Source organism: Callithrix jacchus, chromosome 9 (genome assembly GCF_049354715.1).
Source record: "Callithrix jacchus isolate 240 chromosome 9, calJac240_pri, whole genome shotgun sequence".
Lineage (NCBI taxonomy): Eukaryota > Metazoa > Chordata > Mammalia > Primates > Cebidae > Callithrix > Callithrix jacchus.
Window position 1 is genome coordinate 134,284,789 of NC_133510.1, and position 23,382 is coordinate 134,308,170.

The 23,382-nt window shown below is 51.6% G+C and overlaps 1 protein-coding gene across 16 annotated transcripts in view; it reads left to right on the plus strand.

Moving 5' to 3' along the window:
• Nucleotides 1–23,382, plus strand: part of ADGRD1 (adhesion G protein-coupled receptor D1) — a 180,809-nt gene that overhangs the window by 111,662 nt on the left and 45,765 nt on the right. For all 16 annotated transcript variants that reach the window (XR_013522223.1, XM_078337776.1, XM_054239147.2 and 13 more), the window contains 2 exons: nt 3,648–3,721; nt 10,338–10,461. Coding sequence is in view for 15 of the 16 variants with exons in the window: in XM_078337776.1 (XP_078193902.1) it covers nt 3,648–3,721; nt 10,338–10,461 (198 nt within the window). In the remaining variant the exon portion in view is untranslated. The remainder of the gene's footprint in view (nt 1–3,647; nt 3,722–10,337; nt 10,462–23,382) is intronic.

A 23,382-nucleotide genomic window follows, 5' to 3' on the forward strand; every position in this document is an offset into this window, starting at 1 on the left:
GGTGGCCCAGCTCATTAGCCTGTCCTGAAATGCCTTGATCAGGGTTTTGCCCACCTCCCACCTTCCTCTTCCTGTGCTAGAACTGGGCTCTGAAAGTCCTGCCTTAGCCTCTATCAGGCTGTGGCTGCCTTGACCATGCTGGGCTGTCCTGTGACTCTCTGAAAGCAAGAAACATGAGAAAGCACCAAAAGATAGAGGTTGGTTCAAGGTTTTCCTTGTCATATCTCTCCCATTACTTCTCTTGTTCTTGATTTCCCTAAAGGCAGGATATTTCAAGCATTCAAAGCCCTGAGCCCTGATTAGTTGTGAGATGGGCTGGAGAAAAGGCTGGCACAGAGGGCTGCCCCAGACTTTCCACTGGGATTTGGCTCCTTATGTTGCTTTACTTACCATCAAATTCAAGGACCATGGTGCCATCTTTCTTTTGCTTGGGACAATGATGGACAAGTAGATCCCCAACTTACTTACAGGTAAAACTATGCACCTGACCCATTTTATGTTGTCATAACCTGAGACTGGGTGATTCATAAAGGAAAGAAGTTTATGTTCTGGAGACTGTGAAGTCCAAGTTCGGGCAACCGTATCTGGGAAGCACCTTGTGCTGCTTCATCTCTTGGTAGGAAAGGGAAAGGGAAGCCAGCATGAGTGAAAGAGACTGCAAGAGTGAGCCAGGCTTGCTTTTTGCATCGATCTCATCGCATGAGAACAAATTCACTCTTGCAAGAACTACCTTACTCCCGTAACAGTGAGAGTGAGGGCTCAGCCCTCTCTGATCCATTTGCCATTTAAAGGCCCCATCTCCCAACACTGCTGCATTGGGAATTAAGGTTCTAACACAAGAGCTTTTGGAGGACACAGTCAAACCATAGCAATACTTACATAAAAGCCAGCATATTTCTGAACAAGGGATATTACCAGGCTATCATGAAATTAACATTTTCTCTCCTCTCTATATGTGTTTCCTGGAAGGAGACACTTTGGTGTACCTTGCTCATGAACAGTAGGCAGTAAACAAGCAGTTGATAAATCCTGTTTGCTTCTCCCCCACTGGAAAGATCATGGCGGCTGTTGGAGGGAGTCTCAGGTCCTGTGGGAGATATTCGTGAGCACTCTCCATTAGATATACCCCAGTGAAGTGTGTCTCGTGAGGAATTGGCTTACTTGCAGGGGAGCCGGCCCTTTGAGGAGGCCTTCATTTCTGTCCAGCAGAGCTCAGCAGCCCCTGGCTTGGGGTCTCAGGAGGACGCTCAGGTGAATGCGGCTGTCCCCCAACACTCATGATGAAGACACTACAGAAAGGGATCACCTCATTACCATTCCCCAGCCACTGGTGACGAACTGAACTGCCTTCTGTTCCTCGCCCAGGCTTTGGGGAGGCTGGTGGGCTGCGGGCGCCTCCCACATTTCTGCGTGAGTTGCGGCCTTTATACAGATGACTCACATTCTGGCAGCACCACACCCCTGTATTAAAAACACACACACTCCACGTCAAGCCCCTGGGAGCCCTGGAGGCCCCTTTACTGGAGACTTGCTGAGAGCTTTTGTTCCCGGGTCAGCGGTGAACACACAAATGAGGTGTCAATTGCTTTTCTCATCCTAGGAGCAGAGGCTGCGATAGACTCTCTGAAGATGGAGCGGAGGGAGTTTCCCCATTTTGGAGTGTGATCTTGGCTCCAGATCCAAGAGAACCTGGCTGCCTCCCCACCCTCCGACCACACACATGCTTGGCTTTTTGCGGTGGTGGCTGTTTTCTACTTTGCCTTTGAAGAGTGATTTAGCTCTGAAGTCAGTGTCAGGACTTCCAGAGGCCACTGCAGCCTCTGCTTTGCTCCCTGGGGGCTGTGCTTCCACACCCAGCACAGAGGCGAGGGCCAGCGCTGGGTGAGGAGGTGATGGGAGAAACGTCGTCTCACTCCTGAGAAGCCCCCGTCTCATGTTGATGTGTGTGGGTCTGGTTGCTGGTTTCCTCAGGTCACCGGCTTATTTAAAAAATTTATTTTTAATTACTCAAGTAACACACAAATACACCTCTTGTTAAAAAATTACATATAATGCTGTCTGCTGGAGGGTTTGGTTCAGGGGTAGTCTGGGGCAAAGGAAGCCTCATGACGCCCCTCTGAGACCCTGGCTGTGGCCACCAGGTTTTTGTTTGTCATGTCTGTCATGTGGTGTTGGTGCTGCCATTTCCCTGCCCATGCCCCTCTGTGGTCCAGGTGGTTGCAGGACCCAGGGCCCTCTGTGTCTGTGCAAGAGTTCACAGCAGGCTGTGGCTTTGGGAAGACAGAGGAGAAGGCGTCTTTTCCAGGCAGTTTTAAGAGACTCTGTGATGCATTAAAATAACCCTAAGATACAGAAGGACAAAGCAAAAGGAGTAAAGATTCCATTTTGCCAGAACATTGGTAATGGACAGCAATAGGATAATTAGGTTGAGGGCAGAGGAGCTGTCAGACAGATGCTGTGATGAGAGCCCTGTGAAGCCTTAGGTTCTGCCGTGGGGTCCGAGGCACCTGTCAGGGGCACCAGCGCTGCTGCTCCCTGGAAAAGGAGGGGCTTTAGTAGAGGCCAAGATGGCGCTCAGAGAGGGGCCGCCCTTGCTGCTCTGTCCTGCATAAGACAGAGGCCAAGATGGCGCTCAGAGCGGGGCCACCCTTGCTGCTCTGTCAAGATGGCGCTCAGAGCGGGGCCACCCTTGCTGCTCTGTCCTGCATAAGACAGTGGCTTCCTGAGAGCTCTTCACCCTGCAGTGGGGGAATGGTCTCACTGGAGCAGTGATGGCACAGGGACGGTCGCAGAATGGAGCAGGCATTGGGCATGTAAGAGATGCTCGGCTTGGACTGATTGGGAACCCATCACACACCATTTATCCTGCAGCCACGCCGCCTCTGAGCAGCTCTGGGTCCTGATGAAGGCACTGGCCTCCTGAGCCTCCAGCCACGGCTCCTGAAGGCATCTGTGCCTTTTATTTAGGGCAGAGCCGTAGCCGCACAGTCCTCCGAGGAGCAGCCCAGGAGAGAACGCCAGTTCCTGAAACAAGGCGGTCTCAGGGACCTGTTGAATTATTCTTTTGTGCACTGGTTGAACAGGTATTTAGTAAGCATCTGCTGTATGCCAGATGCCCTCTAAGTCCTGGGGATGCAGCCGTGAATGAGACAGAGTCTCTGTCCTTTCTGTAGTGGACATTGCAGAGGGGAAGGTAGCAAACACACACACAGTGGACGGTGAATACATAACGTGCCATATGGTGATCAATACTATGAAAAAATCAGGGAGTGGAATGGAGCTAGGACAGGCAGGGGCTGGTGCTGTTTAGAACAGGTTGGGAAGGGAAGGTCTCTCTGAGGAGCTCCTTAGTGCAGAGGCATGGCAGGGAGTTGGGAGGGAGCCTGTGGCTGCCTGACAGGGAGCATCCTGTGGGGAGGAGTGTACTAGAGGAAGGGCCCGGCACCTGCCAGGGCCGTTGGGTGGGTTAGGGAGGGCAGCATGACATGGGCTGGGTGACATGGGACTATGCCCACAATGTGTGGAGACAGAAATCGGTGTCCGTGCCTGTCCCTGCCTGAGGTCGCCCAGCTGTGAGGGTCTGGCTCTCAAGCTAGTGCTGAGAACCAGGGGCCTCTTCAGCAGTGTCATGTTTTCTTTCATTTCAGACACGTAAGCAGCACAGTGAGGCCACCAACAGCAGCAACCAAGTCTTCGTGTACTGCGCCTTCCTGGACTTCAGGTACCCTCTGCACAGGGGACAGTTGGTGGACGCGAGGTATCCAAGCCCTCAGTATCGCCCATGTCTACCGGACACACCTCTCACAGGCAGTCTCCTCCTGCACTCCTAGCCCCGCCCCAGCTCACCAGCCCCATGTCTGGGCATCTCCCACCATCGCTCTGATCACGATTCTGCTCCAGACATGAGCCCACAGTGAGTGGCTCCCACAGTCAGAGCGGTGTTGAAAACGCAGCTCCCAGCAGGGCCAGGGAGTGGAGGGAGGCGCGGGGCTCCTGAACCCGCAGCCACTGCTTGCTTGTGCCCCCAGGGCTTGTTCCACATGGCATGCAGGTTGCAGGTCCGATGTTACCAGGTCATGAGTTTTCATGGCTGAATTTTCTTTTTGTTTTTGTTTTTGAGACAGGGTCTTGCTCTGCCACCAAGGCTGGTGGAGTCCAGTGGTGTGATCTTAGCTTACTGTAGTCTCAAACTCCTGGGCTCAAGCAATCCTTCCGCCTCAGCCTCCCAAAGTGCTGGGACTACAGGTGTGAGCCACTGTGCCTGGCTGTGGCTGGATTTTTTTTTTTTTGGAGTCGGAGTTTCACTCTTGTTACCCAGGCTGGAGTGCAATGGTGCAATCTTGGCTCACGGCAACCTCCGCCTCCTGGGTTCAGGCAATTCTCCTGCCTCAGCCTCCCAAGCTGCTAGGATCACAGGCATGCGTGGCTGGATTTTTATATGAACTTTCCCAATGTTTAAAATACTGCACAGGCAGCTGAACACATCTGGGACCTCCAGTTCTTACCCTGCCTAGTGGCCTGTCACCCTTCATGTTGACGGCGCTCCCCAGCACCTGGGCGTCTTCCCCTGCTCCTTCCTCCTGTTGCTCCAGCCCAGCGTCCACACAGGCTGTGCCACGTCTGCTGGTGTGGCCCCCGGCAGAGAAAGCCTCTCCGCTCCCTGCACCCAGAGGCCAGGAGATTGCAAGACACTGAGCTGGGAGTGCAGCGGTGGGTCGGCATAATCCCCCTATATCTCTGCTCTGTGAACAGTGAGGAAAACACAGCCTAGCTCCTGTCACCTCCAGCAAACATCGCTGACTTTTTTGTCCCCCAGGAGGCCTCCCTCTGGTTGTGGCCTTTGGTGTCATGCCTCTGCAGCATGGAGGGATGCTCTGTAACTCAGTGATTTTGTCCTGCTCAGGCTCAGCACATTGCAGCTCTTTTTCCTTTATTTGTAACTTATGAAAAATTGGAAGCATGTGCTCCTAGAAATGTCTCCCAATTTGTTTGGAAGAAAAAGTTATGACTAGAAAATGGGAACTGGGGTTTGGTAAAAACTAAATTGGCGTGTTGGTTTTTATTTCTGAAGGAAATTTAAGAACAGGGAAAAGTATGGAGAATAATATAACAAATGCAGGTACCCATTGCCCAAAATTTATAGTTATTAGCATCTTTCCTGTGGCTCAGGCTGGAGTGGAATGGCGTGATCTCAGCTCACTACAACCTCCGCTGCCTGTGTTCAAGCGATTCTCCTGCCTCAGCCTCCGAGTAGCTGGGACTACAGGCACCTATCACCATGCCTGGTTATTTTTTTGTATTTTTAGTAGAGATGGGGTTTCACCATGTTAGCCAGGATGGTCTCGATCGCCTGACCTCGCGATCTGCCCGCCTCAGCCTCCCAAAGTGCTGGGATTACAGGCGTGAGCCACCGCGAAACAAGTAAAACATCACAGATGGTGTTAAGGAACCTCCACCTTCGTCTGTTCTTTTTCCTCAGTTCCCAGAGGCAGCCACCATCATGCATACAGCATCTGTATCTTTCCTGTTTATTGTTCAGTTCCTTCTCATCAATTGATATTCAGAAAAATGCACACTTGTAGATGATCTGAGTTTTGACAAATGAAAACAGTTGTGCAACCGCCGTCATCGGGATTAGAACAGTCCCTTACCCTTGAAGACACCGTCGTGTCTGTTTGTTTTCCCCTCACGTCTGGTTCCTGCAAGCACTGATTTGTCTTCTGTCCCTATATGGTTTTGCTTCTGCGAGACTGTGCATAAATGGAGTCACGAGTAGACAGCCTTTTGGAGTCTAGCGTTTTAAATTTTGCATAATGTGTTGAGCACGATGACACTGCACTGTTATGTATCACTTCACTGCTGAGTGGTGTTCTCCGTAGTAGGGGAACATTTGGGTTGTTTTCAGAGTGGGATCATTATGATTAGAGCTGGAAGTTCTACCAGCTTTGCTTTCCTGGGGTAGACCTCACTTGGTCATGATGTATCTCTTTGTATATTGCTGCATCGAATTGGCTACAGGTGTTGAGAATTTTTGTGTCTGCCTGCATGCAGAATATTGGTCTGCAGTTTTCTTATTTTTTGTAATGTCGTCATTTGTATATCGAGGTAATGGTACCTTCATAAAAAGCTACATTTTGGGATGCACTTTGGAATAGTTTGTACGGAATTGATATTTTTTTCCATTTTAGTAGAATTCACCATGGAGTCATCTGAACCTTCATTTTCAATGTTGGCAGGTTTTCAGCCTCACTTTCTGTTTCTTTTATGGATGCGGGTCTATGTGGGTCGTCTGCCTCTTTTTAAATAAGTTTTAGCAGTTTGTGTTTCTTACTGAAAAATTTATCAATTTCATCAAAGTTGTTTAATTTATAGGCACAGAGTTTTTTGTGGTATTCCCTTATTAGCCTTTTTCATGTCTGAAGGGTCTGTGGTGATGTTCCCATTTCACTTTTTTTATCTGTAATCTGTGTCTTCTTTTTTCTGAGTCACTCTTAGAATAGGTTAATTAATTGTATTGATGTTTTTCCAGAGGTACAGCTTTTGGCTTCATTGATTTTTCTCTTGCTGTTTGTTGTCAATTTCAGTGACTTATTCTCTTTGTCTTTAATTTACTTCCTTTGGCTTCTTTGAGTTTAATTTGCTCATCATTTTAAAAGTTCTTAAAGTATAGGTTTAGGTTATTGCTATGAAGCTTTATTATTTTCTAATATAAACATCTATTGCTGTAATTTTTTGTAAGCACTCATTTAGCTGTATCACACATTTTGGTATGTTGTTTTAATTTGGATTAAATTTAAAATATTTTCTAATTTTCCTTGTGATTTTCTCTTTAACCTGTGTGTTATTTTAAAGTGTGTGGTTTAGTTCCAAACAGTTGGGAATTTTCCAGAGAGTTTTCTGCCATCAAATTGCAAATAATTTTTTTATACTCAGAAAATATATTTTCTGTAATTTTAGTTCTTTTAAATTTGTCAAAAGTTTTTATGTGATCCCGTATATGTTCAGTTTTTAATGAAAGTCCCATGTGCACTTGAAAAAAGTGTGTTCTTGGTGCAGTATTCTATAAATGTCAGTTACACCAAGTTGATTGATAGTTATGATTAGGTCTTCTCTATTCTTACTGCGGTTCTGTTAGCTTTGCTATCAAAGAGAAAGGAGTGTGAATTATCTGTCTCCTTTTAGTTTTATGAATTTTTCTTTAATGAATTTTGAAGCTCTATTTTTAGGTGCATGAATGTTTAGGATTGTATGTCTTCTTGGAAAATTAACCCTTTTATGATTACATAATGTTCCTCTTTACCCTGGGAAATATGTGTTACTTTGGAGTCTAAGTCTAATTTAGATACAACTACTCTAGAGCTTTGTGGATTAGTGTTTGAATGCTGTATCTTTTCCCACAATTTAACTTTCATCTTATTTATATAGTTATATTTAAAGTGGGTTTCTTTTAGACTGCACATAGCTAGGTCTTGTCTTTTCTTTAATCCAGTCCCAAAATTTCTGTTTTTAATTGACATATTTAGACAATTTATATTTAATGTGATCATTGGTATGGCTGGATTAAAATCTACCATTTTACTAGATGTCTTCTAACTTTTCTATCTTTTTAAAATGTTATCTTTTTCTGACTTCATTTGGATTGTTGGATATCTTTTATGATGCTATTTTATCTCTACTGTAAATGACTTCTACTTTATACATCCTTTTAACTTTTTTGGTAGTGGTTGACCACAGTTGACGATGTATATAATATGTCTAATTCCTGCCTGCCTGCCTTCAGATACTACGCTGTCATTCCAAATGCACTGTAGGACACTATGCTCGGAGCTTCATCCATCCTCCTGCCCGTTCTGCGTGCTGTTGTACAGCATTCCGCCTTTGCAGACGCCATCACTGCAGTGCATTGCTAGTGCTTTTCCCCCAGAGAATGAGTTATCTTCTAGAGCAATTAAGAATAAGACAGTAATCACTGCTTATTCACCTTCACTTATTCCATTTCTAACTCTTCTCTTTCTTTGTGTAGATTTTTGTCTAGTATCATATGCCTTTGACTCTTCTTGTAGTGCTGGTCCACTGGGAATAGATTCAGTTACCATTTGAGAAAGTATTCTCTTCTACTCTTGGAAGATTTCCACTGGGCTTAGAATTCCAGGCTGGTTTTTTCTAGACTGATTCTTTAAGAAATTATAGGGCTGGGTGCAGTGGCTCACCTGTAATCCCAGCACTTTGGGAGGCCGAGGCGGGTGGATCACGAGGTCAAGAGATCAAGACCATTCTGGCCAACACAGTGAAACCCCATCTCTACTAAAATATAAAAAATTAGCTGGGCGTGGTGGCGCGCGTCTGTAGTCCCAGCCTCTTGGGAGGCTGAGGCAGGAGAATTGCTTGAACCCGGGAGGCAGAGGTTGCAGTGAGCGGAGATTGCGCCACTGCTCTCCAGCCTGCCGCCTGGTGACATAACGAGACTCTGTCTCAAAAAAAAGAAAGAAATTATACAAGCAATATATCAATATATATATTTTTAAAAGTAAAACATTATAGAAAAGCATGTGTTTCCTTTGACCTTTACCTCTTATCCTGATTGCCACTTCTTTCCCCAGCAATAACCACTGTGGGAGGGTTTTATGTGTATTTTTTCAATAATTTATATGTAATTGATATTTTTAATCATAGAAAATATATGGGGGTGTTTAGTTCAGTGTTTCTTCCATCATTCCTCCCATTCTGTTTCCGCATTTTGCCCGCATGGACACACATGTCCTTTACTGTATTTAGGTGTGCTGTATTTGATTTATGCGTTACTGAACATTTTTCCTAGATGCAGACTTCCTGGGTCACAGGGCTGTACGTACTTTTCATGTTATTTGGTTCTGCTTCGTCTGGCTTTCGTAGCAGATGTATCTATGCACAAGCTGCAGGCCTGCCTCTTGGTTTTCACTGACTCCCTTCGAAGTAGGTCTTCCTTGATGCCATTTAAGGCTCCAGTCCTCTGGCTAACTAGGTCATCATCACACCTTTGCAGCTCCATCTGAACAATGTGACTTTCATATTGTGTAACTTACCCTTTGTGTAAGCAGAAGGGGCAGCTCATCCCCACGACCGTGTTCCCCTATTTCAATGCCTGTTAATGTTCAGGCCACCCTCGCATTGAAGTGTGGTACTCATCAGCCAATAGACAGACAAAGGCTCAATGGATAACACAAAAGCTGGTGTTTGATGACTCCCTCCAAGGTTCTGGGAAAATTAGATTAAGAGGGCTGAGGAGGTAGAGGAGGAGGGCATGACCCCATCTTTAAGTCCCATCAATTCTGAAGTTATTAATAGGGTTTTGCTCCTCTACATTGGTAGGTCTGAGTGACTCTCACTTTGCCCTCTGGTGTCTGCTAAATACCTTCTCCCTCCCATAGGAAAGCACGTCATTAATCATGAATATCACCACTGAGCTCCTGTCTCTGAGTTTCCATCCTCAAGCTCAGAGCCACCCCTGGGTCATGTCTGAAGGACCATCCCAGTCCCTCCCTTGGGCTCTGTGTCACCCAGGGCTAATGCAGAGTTACCATTACCCAAGGCTGCAGGCACGTGCTCTGTCTGGTGGACATTGGCCGGAGAGGTACGAGATTGGATCTTACCTGTCATACTGCCCGACAGCCACAGTCTCATTTGCCACGTCCACGCTGACACCACAGTTGAAAGTCAGTACAAAGCAAAACAAACTAGAGCCGTTTAACTTGTTCACCTTATAAATGTTTCCCTCAAGGGCTCTTGCCTTTGGCTGAAGCAAGGATTTGTCCTTACCGAGGTTGCAACTTCAGGAAAGAACAATTTAAATCTGTTTTTTTTTTTTTGGAAATTGAAAATATAGAAGACAGGATGCAATGGCTCACGCCTGTAATCCTAGCACTTTTGGAGGCTGAGGCAGGAAGATTGTTTAGCCCAGGAGTTCGAGACCAGCCAGAGCAACATAGCAAGACTATATATATCTCTACAAAAATAAAAATATTAACTGGGCATGGTGGCATGCACCTGTAGTCCCAGCTACTCAGGAGGCTTGCAAGGGCCAGAGGATCGCACGGGAGGATTGCAAGGGCGCAGGAGGGCAAGGCTGCATGAGCTATGATCGTACCACTGCGCTCCAGCCTCGGAAACAGAATGAGACCCTGTCTCAAAACAAAAACAAAATATACAGAAAAACAGAGAAGAAAATGATAATCACCAATATTCACACCGACAGAGCACCGCTGTGAGTTCACAGGCCCGTGTGGTGTGGGAGTGCCGCTCTCAGTCCCCTGCCAAGGGTGCAGTGCTACCACCTCTGATCCTTTCTCCTGTGTCCTCAGCTCCAGAGAAGGGGTCTGGTCGAACCAGGGCTGTGTGCTCACGGAAGGAAACCTCACCTACTCTGTCTGCCGCTGCACTCACCTCACCAACTTCGCCATCCTCATGCAGGTGGTCCCGCTGGAGGTAAGAGCCAGGCCTCAGGGGTCCTGGGACATGGAGGATGTGCCATGAGGCTGCAGGTTGGGGCGAAAGGAACGCTTTGCCCACCAGTGCCCGTGGGGCCTGGGCATGTGACTCTATGGGGCCTGTGTTTAAAAACAGAGTCCATCGTCTTGCTTGGCTCCTGTCACCCAGGGCCCTGCATGTATTGGGTGCCAGCACATATCCGAGGAGCCCATGATTGTGTAAGCCAAGTCCGGAGTGGTGTGCTTCCCACAGTGACACCCAGACTGCACCAGGCGGGTATCTGAGGAGGGACCCCTCATCCCTGCCATCTGTCCCTCTGGCAGATTCTTACTGGGCGCCTACTGTGAACCGGGCACTGGGGGCTCTGCTGGAAACAAGAACAACACAGTCCTGCTCTTGAGGAGTTTGTGTTCTCCTGGGAAAGACAGATAATAAACTAGTAGATAAATTAGTGACTTTGAATCAGTGTAGGAAGAAAGTGGAAGAGGACAGCCTGGGAGAAGATGACAGCAGGGAATAGATAGGGCTGTCTTCATGGAGGGGTGAGGAGAGGTGTCTCCAGGACATGGCGTCTGGATGGCCAGAGGAAGCGACTGTCCTAAAGGCTGGGGGAAGAACGTTCTAGGCCAGAAAACAGCAAGTGCAGAGGGCAGGGGGCAGGAAGGGGCTAGGCGTGGCTGTGGGTGGAGCACCCTGAGCTCTGAGGCGCTGGGGGGGCAGGAGGCTGGGAGGAGCAGGCTCAGCTCCAGTGCCCAGGCCTCAGGGAGGAGTGTGAGTTTTATTCTAAATGGAGGAGTGTGAGTTTTATTCTAAATGTAGGAGTGTGAGTTTTATTCTAAATGGAGGAGTGTGAGTTTTATTCTAAATGGAGGAGTGTGAGTTTTATTCTAAAGGGAGGACTGTGAATTTTACTCTAAAGGGAGGAGTGTAAGTTTTATTCTAAATGGAGGAGTGTGAGTTTTATTCTAAATGCGCAGGAAGCCTTTGGAGAGCTACACTTGGGAGCACCTTGGCCTGGGCTACCCTGGGTCTGAGGTGGGAAAAGTAGACTCACCTGTAGGTGGAAACTAGGAGTGGAAGGAGGTGTCCTGTTGACACTGTGGACACCCACACTCACTTCTGTGGATTGGGGTTCACAGAAGGGCTGGCTTTACTGCACAGACGTGGCTGCTCCAAACCAGGCTGGGTTTGGCAGATGTGTTGGGAACTGGTGATCTGTTGGATGCGGGGCTGTAACCTGTGGCTGGCACTGGGCATTTTGGGGCCCGAGAGAGGACCAGGCTGGAGAGTAAGTCAGGCAGGGAAGAGTGACGCCTCCAGTGTCTCCTGGACAGGTTTGTCATGAGACTTATCTTCCATGCGGGGTCCTGGTCTTTCAGAGCCTCATGTGCTCATCGTGGCCGGTCATTTCTCCTGGGAGCTTGTTGCCAGTCTAGGGCTCTTTGGGTGGCTTTGGAGAGTCAGGCTATCTCTATCACAGCAGCTTCCTGGAGGGGGCGCCAAGCACAGGTGTTTCGCAGCAGGCGCTTTGTCACCAGGGCTTGAACTCTCACCCCTGCCGGGGTCACTGCCTGCCTCTTGGTCACGCTTATCAATGCCGTGGACAGACGGAATCTGCCTGAATCCACCAGCGTCCTCAGTGTCTGCACTGGGGCAGAGGGTGATGCTGCCCTACAGGTCCTGCGTGGTTTTGTGTGGGATTTGGGGGGTTTTGAATGGGTTGTGCTTGTACTGTCTTGTTGACCAGGAGACAGACCTCTTCAAGGTTTAATGGAGACAGAATCTGGGCTTTGCCTTCTCCCATCCTGGGAGACTTTTCTTTTCCAGAATGAGGGCCCAGGAATGCAGCCTCCCAGGGTTGCTGTGGGAAGGACACGAGTGCACTGCATCACAGTCACGGGTCCAGTGCTCAGCCCAGGTGCCCGTTACCCCCCAACAGAAACCACCAGCAAACCCAAGCCACGGGGTTCTGTGTGCAGAGGCCTGGCGGACCAGTTACTCTCACATCAGTGGAGACAGGGCCCTGGTGTTTGGAAGTGACTTACAATGCTGCTGGGGCAGATGGAGATAACATAATCCTTAAATTCCATGGAAAACAAAATGGCAGATGCTCCTGTGCCGCTCCCTCTCACAGGGTGAAAGCCGCACGTGACACCTGCAGCCAACGTGATCCTGGCCTCACCGGCTGATGGGCTGCCGCTCACATGGATGCTATGGGCCTCACTCTGCAGAAGACGTGGGAAGGAAACAGCTATTCCTGTTTCCAAAGAGAAGGCCATTTCTTTTTGCACATTGCGTGATGGACTTGGTGTCAAACCGTGAATTATGGAGATTCCAGAGAGATGTCCAAGCCATATTTTATTTTTATTAAATTTAATTTATTTATAGAGACAGGATCTCACCCTGTTGCCCAGGCTGGAGTGCAGTGTTTGATCATGGCTCACTACAGCCTTGAACACCTGGACTCAAGCTATCCTCCTGCCTCACCTCCCAAGTAGCTGGGACTACAGGCACATGCCACAACGCCTGGCCAATTTTTAGTAGACATGGGCTCTCACCATGTTTCCCAGGCTGGTCTTGAACTCCTGGCTTCAAGCAGTCCTCCCACCTTAGCCTACCAAAGTGCTGGGATTACAGGTGTGAGCCGCTGCACCAGCTTTTTTTGGTGCATGTATTAATTTTCTTTAGAGATGGGGCCTCACTTTGTTGCCCAGGCTTTAAGCCGTATCTTAAATGGATATGAGGGGGCACTACACACCCTTGGGTCCCTTGTGCACAGATGCACACCCCACATCCTAGACGATTGTGCTTTGGAGCCTGGACCCAGGAGCCCTTGGCTGTGTTTGAGATGAAGCGTCGGGTGACAGGGGACCCGCAGCCTCCCCAGTAGCTTTCACATCATCGGGGTCCTCCAAGAAGGACCGGCCATGCAGCAGGCAGAACTGCCAAGCCCTGAGTGCAGAGATTTCTGGCTCAGGGCTCTGACATGACATGAGGTTTTAGAGGTTTTGAAGGGGCAACTCTGTCGTGAGGCTGGTGGGATCCAAGCCCACCTATGGCCCTCACCCTTCAGTAGCAATTGTGCAGGCAGTTGTGACCTGCCAGACAATCCCCAGGGCGTATTCCTTAAGGAGCGGTACCCTGAGAACAGCTGCCCAGCCAGTAACTGCCCCTCCCAGTCTCCATGTCCCCCTATAACTTTGCGTGGGTGCCTCCTCTCCTGGCCTGCAGCCCCTGGGGCATTCCTGCTGAACCCCAGGGTTTGCACTGCCTGGACATGGGCTGTTGGTGGCTGTGGAGAGCCAGGACCTGGATCATTAGCAGCAATTTAAAGAAAATTAAACAACGAATGAAACCACACCAGAGTGCAGTGAACGTAGAAATAGTTCCTGGGTTTGTGAAGCCTCCACGTCAGTTATCCGGTGCCCTGAGTGCCCTTTTTGTTGCCCCCCCCCCCGCCCACTGCTTCCTCTGCCTTCGCCTCCTCCCTCCGTGTCCTGCCTGCCCTGCCTGTTACTAAGTCATGATGTCACAGATTTCTTGCCCTGGGCCAGGCCTCAGTCTGAGGAGCACTGTCCTCTGTGAACGGCCTTGATGCCTTCTCTCCCCTCCTATGGGCTCTGCTTCTCTGCTCCCCTCCTGCCAGGCCTGGTCTGCAGGGCTCCCTTCCGGCTTTCCTCCTGATGTTGTAGGGAGCAGCCCAGGAGAGAAAGCACAGAGCCACGCCCACGGAGAGCACATGTTCATTCCTGGAGATGGGCTGTCTGCACGGTGCTGTGGCCAAGACTGCTCCACTTACAAGTGGAGAAACTGAGCCCCAGAGAGAGGAGGGCGCTTGCTGGCGCTCCCTTGTCATTCAACAGCCTGTCATTGAATTACTGGTAGAGCCTGTGCTGTTTAGGTAGCACCCTGCAGTGGGGACCTGGCGGTGAGGAGACACAGGGAGTCAGCCTGCACCACGTTCTGCCCTGTAAGGGCCATGCAGGAAACCATGTAGGGTGACTTGGGGATAATTAGGTGCTAAAACACAGTGCTGGTCGTACCGGTGCTGTTCTAAAGACAGAGGCCCAACAGGGCCTGCATGAGAAGGTGGCAGTGGATTTTGCACCTCAGGGTGGAGAGGATGGAGCCTCCTGGCCCTGAGCAAGGACAGTCCAGGCAGAGAACAGGGTGAGGGTGGGGGTAGAGAGCAAGGACGAGCAGCTAGGGGTGGTCCTCGGGGAGACACCAGGGCTGACGCAGGGGCTCTAGGCCCAGGGGTTTGGAGGGGCAGACAGGGAGCAGGAGAGGTGACAGCGGGTGACCACTCCGGAGGCTGCTGCGGTGACCCGAGATCTAGCACCCTGGTGGTGTGGTGGGGGTGGAGGGGCAGGAGTGCCACTGCAGATGACCAGGGCTGCCCATCTTCCAACTGAGAAAAGCTGGCGATCTCTTTCTCCCATGAAATCTTCTGACTGTTAGAGGTGTCGTCAGTTATTACTTCTGAGCCATACGAGAGTCATCTGTATGCCGGACCAGCCTCCCGGGGTCTTGTGAAGATGCAGATCCCAGACGCAGTGGATCTGGACCAGGGCCAGGCATCATTTCCGACAAGGCCCAAGTGGAGTGAGGCCCCACCAGTCCCAGCCCACCCTCTGGGCAGACCCACGCAGAGGCACCCGGTCTGCAAACATCAGCTCACACTCTGCTCATGTCCTGGGAGATGGCTGCCGTGATTGTCACCAAATCTCAGGACAGACAGTCTGGCCCCAAATATGTGCTCATTAGCATGTGGAAAGCTTCCCTTGTCCAGGAGCTGTAGGGGGACTTAGAGAGACAGGTCCTCAGCCTGGAAGGGAGTGAAGTGGGAAGGTGGAAGATCCAGAGACAGAAGAAAGACTGTGGCTTAAAAAGGAGCCCAAACCAAGGGTCAGTGGGCAGGGATTCTGGACACAGCCATTGCCTTCAGGGAAGGTCTTCCCTCATGCGCAGCTCTGCAGAGTGGGCGCTGGGCTCACTGGCTCCCAGGAGCCATCTGTTGAATGCTAGCTGGTGATTGTGGCCGTCACATGGTTGATCACCTGGGAGTAAGGGGAAGATGGTAACAGGCACCATTTCAGATGCTCCCTGCCTGTAGATGCTCCTAACTCTTGGATGCTCCCTGCCTGCAGGTGCTCCCTACCTGGTTGTGCTCCCTACCTGATGGGTGCTCCCTGCCTGTGGGTGCTCCTGGCCAGTGACTGCTCCCTACCTGATAGATGCTCCCTGTCTGTGGGTGCTCCATACCTGAGGGTGCTCCCTACCTGATAGGTGCTCCCTGTCTGTGGGTGCTCCATACCTGAGGGTGCTCCATACCTGAGGGTGCTCCCTACCTGATAGGTGCTCCCTGTCTGTGGGTGCTCCATACCTGAGGGTGCTCCCTACCTGATAGGTGCTCCCTGTCTGTGGGTGCTTCATACCTGAGGGTGCTCCCTGCCTGGTGCTTGCACTCGGCTGCACCTCACCACACGAGTGAGGTGCTTTTGTGGCCATCACAAACAAGAGTCACAGGGGATTCCCTGAGGTCACGTCAGGGGGCAGAGCTCAGCCTTGAGCCAAATCCCGAATGCTAGGGCTGTGCCAGTGCTCTGGAGCACCAGCTGTCTGGGAGCAGAGCCTCCTCCTCTGGACCCTCTATAGGCTGAGAACTAAAACCCAGTGTGGCTTCCTTCTTGGCATGGCCAGAGAGATCGAGGTACACTTTCAGCTGAAAACTGTGTTTGTACGTGTTTTGTGTTTGTGGTAGAGGAAGGAGGAGAAGGGCCTGGTCCAGTGAGTGAAAAACCTGGAACAAAGATGCATTTATGGGTCTCAGTCCTCGTCACTGCTCACTCTTGGTGACACTGGATTTTGACAGTTTGTGAGTGTCTTCATGGGAGCAAATCACATCTATTCATTGCCAGAAAAGGTTGATTTGAAAATGGTTTAAAATTATCCGTGCTAAAAATGAACATTCTCATCAACATTAAAAAAGTTAAGGCTGATATCATAAGTAGAAAGCACATATGCAGCACACTCAGATGGTAAATTAAAATAGCACGAATGACCTTATTTCTGTGACCTGGATCCGTGTTTTTCCATGGGGCCCTGGGCTCGCACTGCTGGTTTGAGGTTCCTGGTGCAGGTTCTCTGCTCAGGAGCTCATGTCCGCATCTTGTCCCTTCTCTCTCTCAGGTTTCTTCCTGGCTTTTCACCTGAGTGAACTGGGCTGGGCTGGGATGGGCTCTAGGGCTGCTGTCCAGGGGAGAGAGACCCCAAAGTGACACTCTGTCTTTGCTTGCTTCTGTCAACATGGTGATTTGGGCCCAGGTTCTGAGGGGCCATGTCAAGGCACTTGCTGACGGGCACTGCGATGGCTTCCAAGCATCTGCCCACTTCCAGTGTCTGGTGACTACCAGTGGTTCCGGAGGACGTGACCCTGCACACGCTTCTTCAGATTCCTGGCAGGCGAATCTGTGGGCAAAGGACACAGTCATTTTGCTTTTGAAAGACATTGCCGCATTGCACTCTGGGAACCATGTACCAATTTATTCCTCCTCCAACCGTGTGCAAGAATGGGTAGGTTTGCTTTACGAGTGAGTCACGAAAACACAGCTTCATTCCTAGGTGCTTCTGATTTCCTCTACTGAGTGCAGTTCAAGCAGGGGAATGAACCCCTGGGCTGTGCAGTATATCTGCATCCAGACCCGCCCCTCACCCCCGACTGCATCCAGACCCACCCCTTATCCCCCCAACTACATCCAGACCCGCCCCTCACCTCCAACTGCATCCAGACTGCCCATCACCTGCAACTGCATCCAGACCCGCCCCTCACCCCCGACTGCATCCAGACCCGCCTCTCACCCCCCAACTGAATCCAGACTCACCCATCACTCCCAACTGCATCCAGACCCACCCATCACCCCAACTGCATCCAGACCCGCCCATCACCCTCAACTACATCCAGACCCGCCCCCACCCCCCAACTACATCCAGACCCGCCCCCCACCTCCAACTGCATCTAGACCGCCCATCACCCCCAACTACATCCAGACCCACCCATCACCCCCGACTGCATCCAGACCCGCCCATCACCCCCCAACGCCCATCACCCCCAACTGCATCCAGACCCACCCATCACCCCAACTACATCCAGACCCGCCCCTCACCGGCCAACTGCATCCAGACCCGCCCCTCACCCCCCAACTACATCCAGACCTGCCCCGCCCCTCACCCCCCAACTACATCCAGACCTGCCCCTCACCTCCAACTGCATCCAGACCCACCCCTTATCCCCCAACTACATCCAGACCCGCCCCTCACCTCCAACTGCATCCAGACCCACCCCTTATCCCCCCAACTACATCCAGACCCGCCCCTCACCTCCAACTGCATCCAGACCCGCCCCTCACCCCTCCAACTGCATCCAGACCCGCCCCTCACCTCCAACTGCATCCAGACCCGCCCCTCACCTCCAACTGCATCCAGACCCACCCCTCACCCCTCCAACTGCATCCAGACCCGCCCCCACCCCTCCAACTGCATCCAGACCCGCCCCTCACCCCCCCCAACTGCATCCAGACCCACCCCTCACCCCCCCAACTGCATCCAGACCCGCCCCTCCCGCTCCCAACTGCTCATCCCCCCAGGCCCACTTTCTGTACCTTTGAAATCAGCAACCCCAGATCCAGTAAGAACCCTGAGAAGGCAAGTTTTTCTTTTAATTGGATGAAATTATCTTAGAAAAGTAGGTCATTGGAACAGACAGAGAATTCATCCAGAACAGACCCCGTAACTTCTCAGTACACCCATGAGTATCTATGTCAGATAATTAAAAGAATCAGCAAGTAAGAGGACACTAAAAAAAGCATAAGATAAGAATGTTTACATTATTTATAATAGAAATAACAGAAGCATGAGTACACATAACACTAACGGTTGCATACATTCTGTCCGTCCATGCTAAGGGAGGTGATCCATCTCTACTAAATGGGAATGATGAAAGCAGGAAATGCTGAGCAGCTGTGAGAGAATGAATGGTCACCAGGCCAGTGCGCTTGCAGGGACTGCCAGGGTATCGTGTGAAAAGGACAGACGTAGACTAGAGTGATAGATACCCCGGTTTTATAAAGCCACACCAAACAAATCCTCTATTCGTGGCTGTGTTTCTGTGTGTGTGTTTATAAATATGTAACATTTGTATCTTGGTATGCGACGATCAGAAAGTCATGGACAGCGCATTCAACATTGTTAGTGGGCAGGGTCAGGAGAGGGCATGCAGGTAAGGCTGTGGCAGGAGCTGGGGAGAGACAGGACTGTAAACGCCTGCCTGTGGGCTCTGACCCACGTGTGTATTTGTGTGGAATTCCATGACATGATCAAATGAATAAAATCAGGCAGCTTGAGGTGTTTCCGAGGCATGCTACCTGGGGGGCTGTTTCATGCTCACTGCTCCTTCCCGATGCCTGGGCGATGAGACATGCCCATGTCCATGTTTGCTGTATGAATGAGGGCACAGAGGGGAAAGACGTGTTCTCTTTGGAAGCCAGAATGCAACGTGCATGCTGGTGCAGTCGGTGGATCCCAGCCATGCTGACACAGCTGGTCTGTACCAGCGCAGACAGGTGGGAGCTCGACTTTCTGTCCTCTTTGAGGACTGAACAGCAGGGTGCGAGGGAGGGAGGACCTGAGGTTGACACAGGAGTGGATGCAGGTGTGGGCTGGCCCAGCCAGGGACCCAGAGGAGGGCTCAGGTATGGACCACCCAGCGTTTCTTGCTGAAGCCATGCACTTAACGAAGGCGCTGGCCTCGGGGACTGGTGCTGTAGAAGCCATTTGGGCCTGACCTTAGGGAAAATTCAGTTGCATCTGCTTCTCGCACTTGTGTTCCCCACTCAGGGTGTGTGGGCCCAGGAGATGGTCTGGTTGTCTAAGGTGGGGGACCCCTGACATTGACTGACAGTCCTGCCAAGGCTGCACCTGCCTAGGAGGGGCAGTGCTGGAGGGGTGTGTGCGAGGGGGAGGCGCCCCAGGGCCTACCAGTGTGCTCTTGCTTCCTGTAGGTGGCCACTTCCCAGGCTTCAGGCATGGGAAGCGTCCCGGGCAGGGGCGCCTGCCTTGGGGTGGCTGTGATTTGGCAGGTGCAGGAGCCTATGCCAGTACAGGAGCACCTGGGAGTGCCAGTCCCCGAGCACCCCCTCTTGGGGCCTGGTGGTCACAAGTAAAAAGCACTTCAATAAGATGGTCATGAACTGTGGTCTGAAGGCTGACTCTGGCCAGTGAACAGGCTTCATTTAGCCCATAGAGGTTTCAGGGTTTTTGTTTGTTTGTTTGTTTTGTTTTGTTTTGTTTTTTTAAAGACGGGGTTTCACCATGTTGGTCAGGCTAGTCTTGAACTCCCGACCTCAGGTGATCCGCCCATCTTGGCCTCCAAAGTGTGTGGATTACAAGCGTGAGCCACCATGCCCGGCTGAGGTTTCAGTTTTTAAAAATTGGTTGTCAGTATTCCAGGACATCAATATTTTACCTAAAATTTTGGATTTCTAGATTTTTTTTAATAAAAAAAGAAGAGGAAGATGTGGCCATTCTGGGCTCCCCCCGCAACTGGAAATGATGCTGGAGGTGAGTGGCTGCCATCGCTGCACTCGAGGCAGGGTCCCCAGGGCCTCCCGTACCACAGCAGCTGCCCCTCCCCTTCATGTTTGCTTCACTCGTCTACTTTTAGGAGACAGTGAAACGCTTCCTGCTCTTGTCTGGGGAAGAAAGGGACTTGGTTAGAACTGTGGAGTGGAGGGTGCTCTTTTCGGCAGCACAGTCCTGTCTGCAGGCCCCATTGGCCCCCTGAACTCCTGCCCTGCTTCTTTGGACGCATTTGAGTTTGTGGTTTCTGACTCAGAGGAGTCCATGTCCTGAAACCAACTGCAGGCTTTTCAGGGCATTTCTAAATCTAGCTACGGGTGGGAAAGGAAGGGCACTGTGGGGGCACACCACACCTTCCTGAGGCAGGAATGGCAGTGGCAGTGCAGCCTCCCCTCAGACCCACAGTTCTAGGCCCCGTGCCCCACGGTTACCCAGCCAGGTGCAGCCTTGAGCCCCTCAGATGGGCTCTGGCTCCAGGGAAGGGCGCAGGGAGGGTGGTGGCAGGGGCCTCAATAGCACAGCATTGCTGGGAGCTGGGAGAACCACCCGAGCTGCATTTGTGGTCCTCAGGGTGTGTCACAGGCAGGGCTCTGCCAACAGCTGTAGTGTTTACAATTCAAGTCAGAAACAGCCTCCCTCCACAGGGTCTCTGGGTGAATGTCAGCCAGATGACCTCCTGAGAACAGCTCCTGCATGCAGCTGGGGTCAGTAGACGTGCCCTCCGCCTCCCAGCCAGCTGGACACACATCCCTCCTGGTAATATGCCGAGTAGCTTTGGAAGGTGCCTCCTCTGAGCCTCAGTTTCCCTGCTGTGACATGGGTAGGACCCTTTCCTTGTGGAGCTGTGGTGGTAATCAGAGGAGGGAGAAGTAGGCACCACCCAGCCCCAAGCACCCAGCTTCAGCATCCAGCCCTGAGTATCCAGCCTCAGTACCCATCCCTGAGGACCCAGCCTCAGTACCCAGCTCTGAGCACCCAGCCTCAGCACTCAGCCCTGAGCACCCAGCCTCAGCACTTAGCTCTGAGCACCCAGCCTCAGTACCCAGCCTCAGCTCCCAGCCTCAGTACCCAGCCTCAGCACCCAACTCCAAACACAGCCTGACAGAGCACAGTGAGCCATGAGTATGAGGCCCCTGGGGCTGTCCTGGCCCTGAAGACCCCATGAGAGTGCAGTGGAAAAGGCCTGGCTACTACACCTAGGGGCTGCAGCCATCTCAGCATGAAACATTCTAAGTTTATGGCCACAAGTCTCCTTTCATTCACTCTGTATGTGGGCGCCAAGGCATGGTGGTCTGTTGCCCTGTGTATGGGGGTGGGGGGAACTGTATAGGCTGGAGGGGCTGAGGAGAGGCCCCCCCACCCCCCCACCCCTCTAGTCCTGGAGGCAGAAGAGGGCCTCGCCTTGCCCAGGAGTAACAAGGAAGTTGGTTTGTTCAGCCCCCAATCCCCTCCCCAATCCCCGAAAAATGCCATGGTCACCAGCGTCTTCCCCTGAGTGGGGAGGGCATCTTTCCTCAGTGCCATCCTTGTAGAGACCCAGAAAATTGTCACCACCCCTTCCAGTTTCCCAGCCTGTGCAGTTCTTCCGGAAGGAGAGGACAGTGGGCAGAGCCTGCCAGGTCCTTCTACATGGCCTCCTTACCATTCCTGTCCAACCACCAGCAAGCCCTTCAGATGCACGGGCGCGCGCCTTTCCTACCCCACCTCATGGGCGAGTTTTCCTGAACCCTGTCCTGGCTGCAGAGAGCAAGGCTGGGGTGGGATTCAGTGTGCTGAATCCTGGGAATTAGAGTGGGGATGTGGGGCCGTCTTTGAGAAGCTGCCAGCCCCTGTGTTAGGAGTGGGGACAGGGGCTCGGGCTCAAGGGCTCTTTCTGGGATGCAGAGGAAGCTGGGGTGTCAGGAGACAGAGGGGTTCTGCAGGTTGAATTGTTTGTAACGATGATACATGCATGTGGGAAAATGCAAGAACACAGAAGGCACAGAGTGGAAACTGATGGTCACAACCACTGCTCCTGCCTCCCAGCCCAGCCCAGAGCAGCGGCTTAGGGTCACAGCCACTGTTCCTGCCTCCCAGCCCTGCCCAGAGCAGCGGTTTAGGGTCACAGCCACCGTTCCTGCCTCCCAGCCCTGCCCAGAGCAGCGGCTTAGGGTCACAGCCACCGTTCCTGCCTCCCAGCCCTGCCCAGAGCAGCGGCTTAGGGTCACGGCCACCGTTCAGACTCTGTCCAGAGCAATGGCTTAGCGTCATGGCCACCGTTCCTGCTTCCCGGCCCTGCCAGAGCAGCAGCCTAGACACGTGCTCGCTTTTCTGTCATTCCAGACAGTCGCCGAGCCTGGGGCCCTGCTTTGCTCTTTGTTTTTTTGTTTTTCAAATTTTCTGTAGCTCAGTGGATGCAAACCTATTTGTTCTTTAAACAAAGGGTAGCAAAGCATAAAGACTGCTCCCTTTATTTTTATTTATTATTTATTCATTTTAGAGACAGGGCTGCATGCTGTAGCCCAGGCTAGAATGCAGTGGCGCCACCTCGGCTCTCTGCGGCCTCGACCTCCTGGGCTCCAGAGATCCTCCTACCTCAGCCTCCGAAGTAGCTGGGACTATAGGTGTGCACCACCATGCCTGGCAAGATGGCACAGTTTAAAAACCGTATCCATATATCTTGGAGGTTGCTCCTTCTTGGGGTCCACAGACCCACATCTCCCATGTTAACCACTGCATAGTTCCCTGTGGGCGGACCCTGAGGTGCTGCTGCACATGACCAGCAAACTGCACATACGGCCTCCATCTGTGAGTCTGTGCTGGCTGGTTCCCGTGGGGGCACTGCCAGTCGGTTTTACATCATCACAGCTGTTTACAGCAGCCATTGTTTGGGGCACAGCAGGGACTCGGCTGAGTTCGTCCCGGTTCTGCTCTCAGATCCACCTACCCCTGCTACCTGGCTCAGCCTCCTAGGGCCGAGCACTGTGCTGAGTCCCAGGCCTGTCACTTGGGGTAGCAGTGGCAGGGGAGGAGGCCCAGCAGTTCTTTGTCACCACTACAGGTGGCTTTTCCGGCAGCCCGTGCCTCTGCTGTAGCTGTAGTCCCTGCTCAACAGTCTGTGGCCCTGGCTTCCACTGGGGGATTCGGGGTGTGGCTCATTCCTGGGCCACCTCACTACCCCTGTGAGGTCTTCCTTCTTTCCCCTCCCCAGGGCGAGCAGCTCCCTGAGTCAAATGTCCCATTCTTTGAAAGACTGGAGTGGTTTCTGTTTTCCCATCTGGCCCCAGACTGATAAACAAGCTG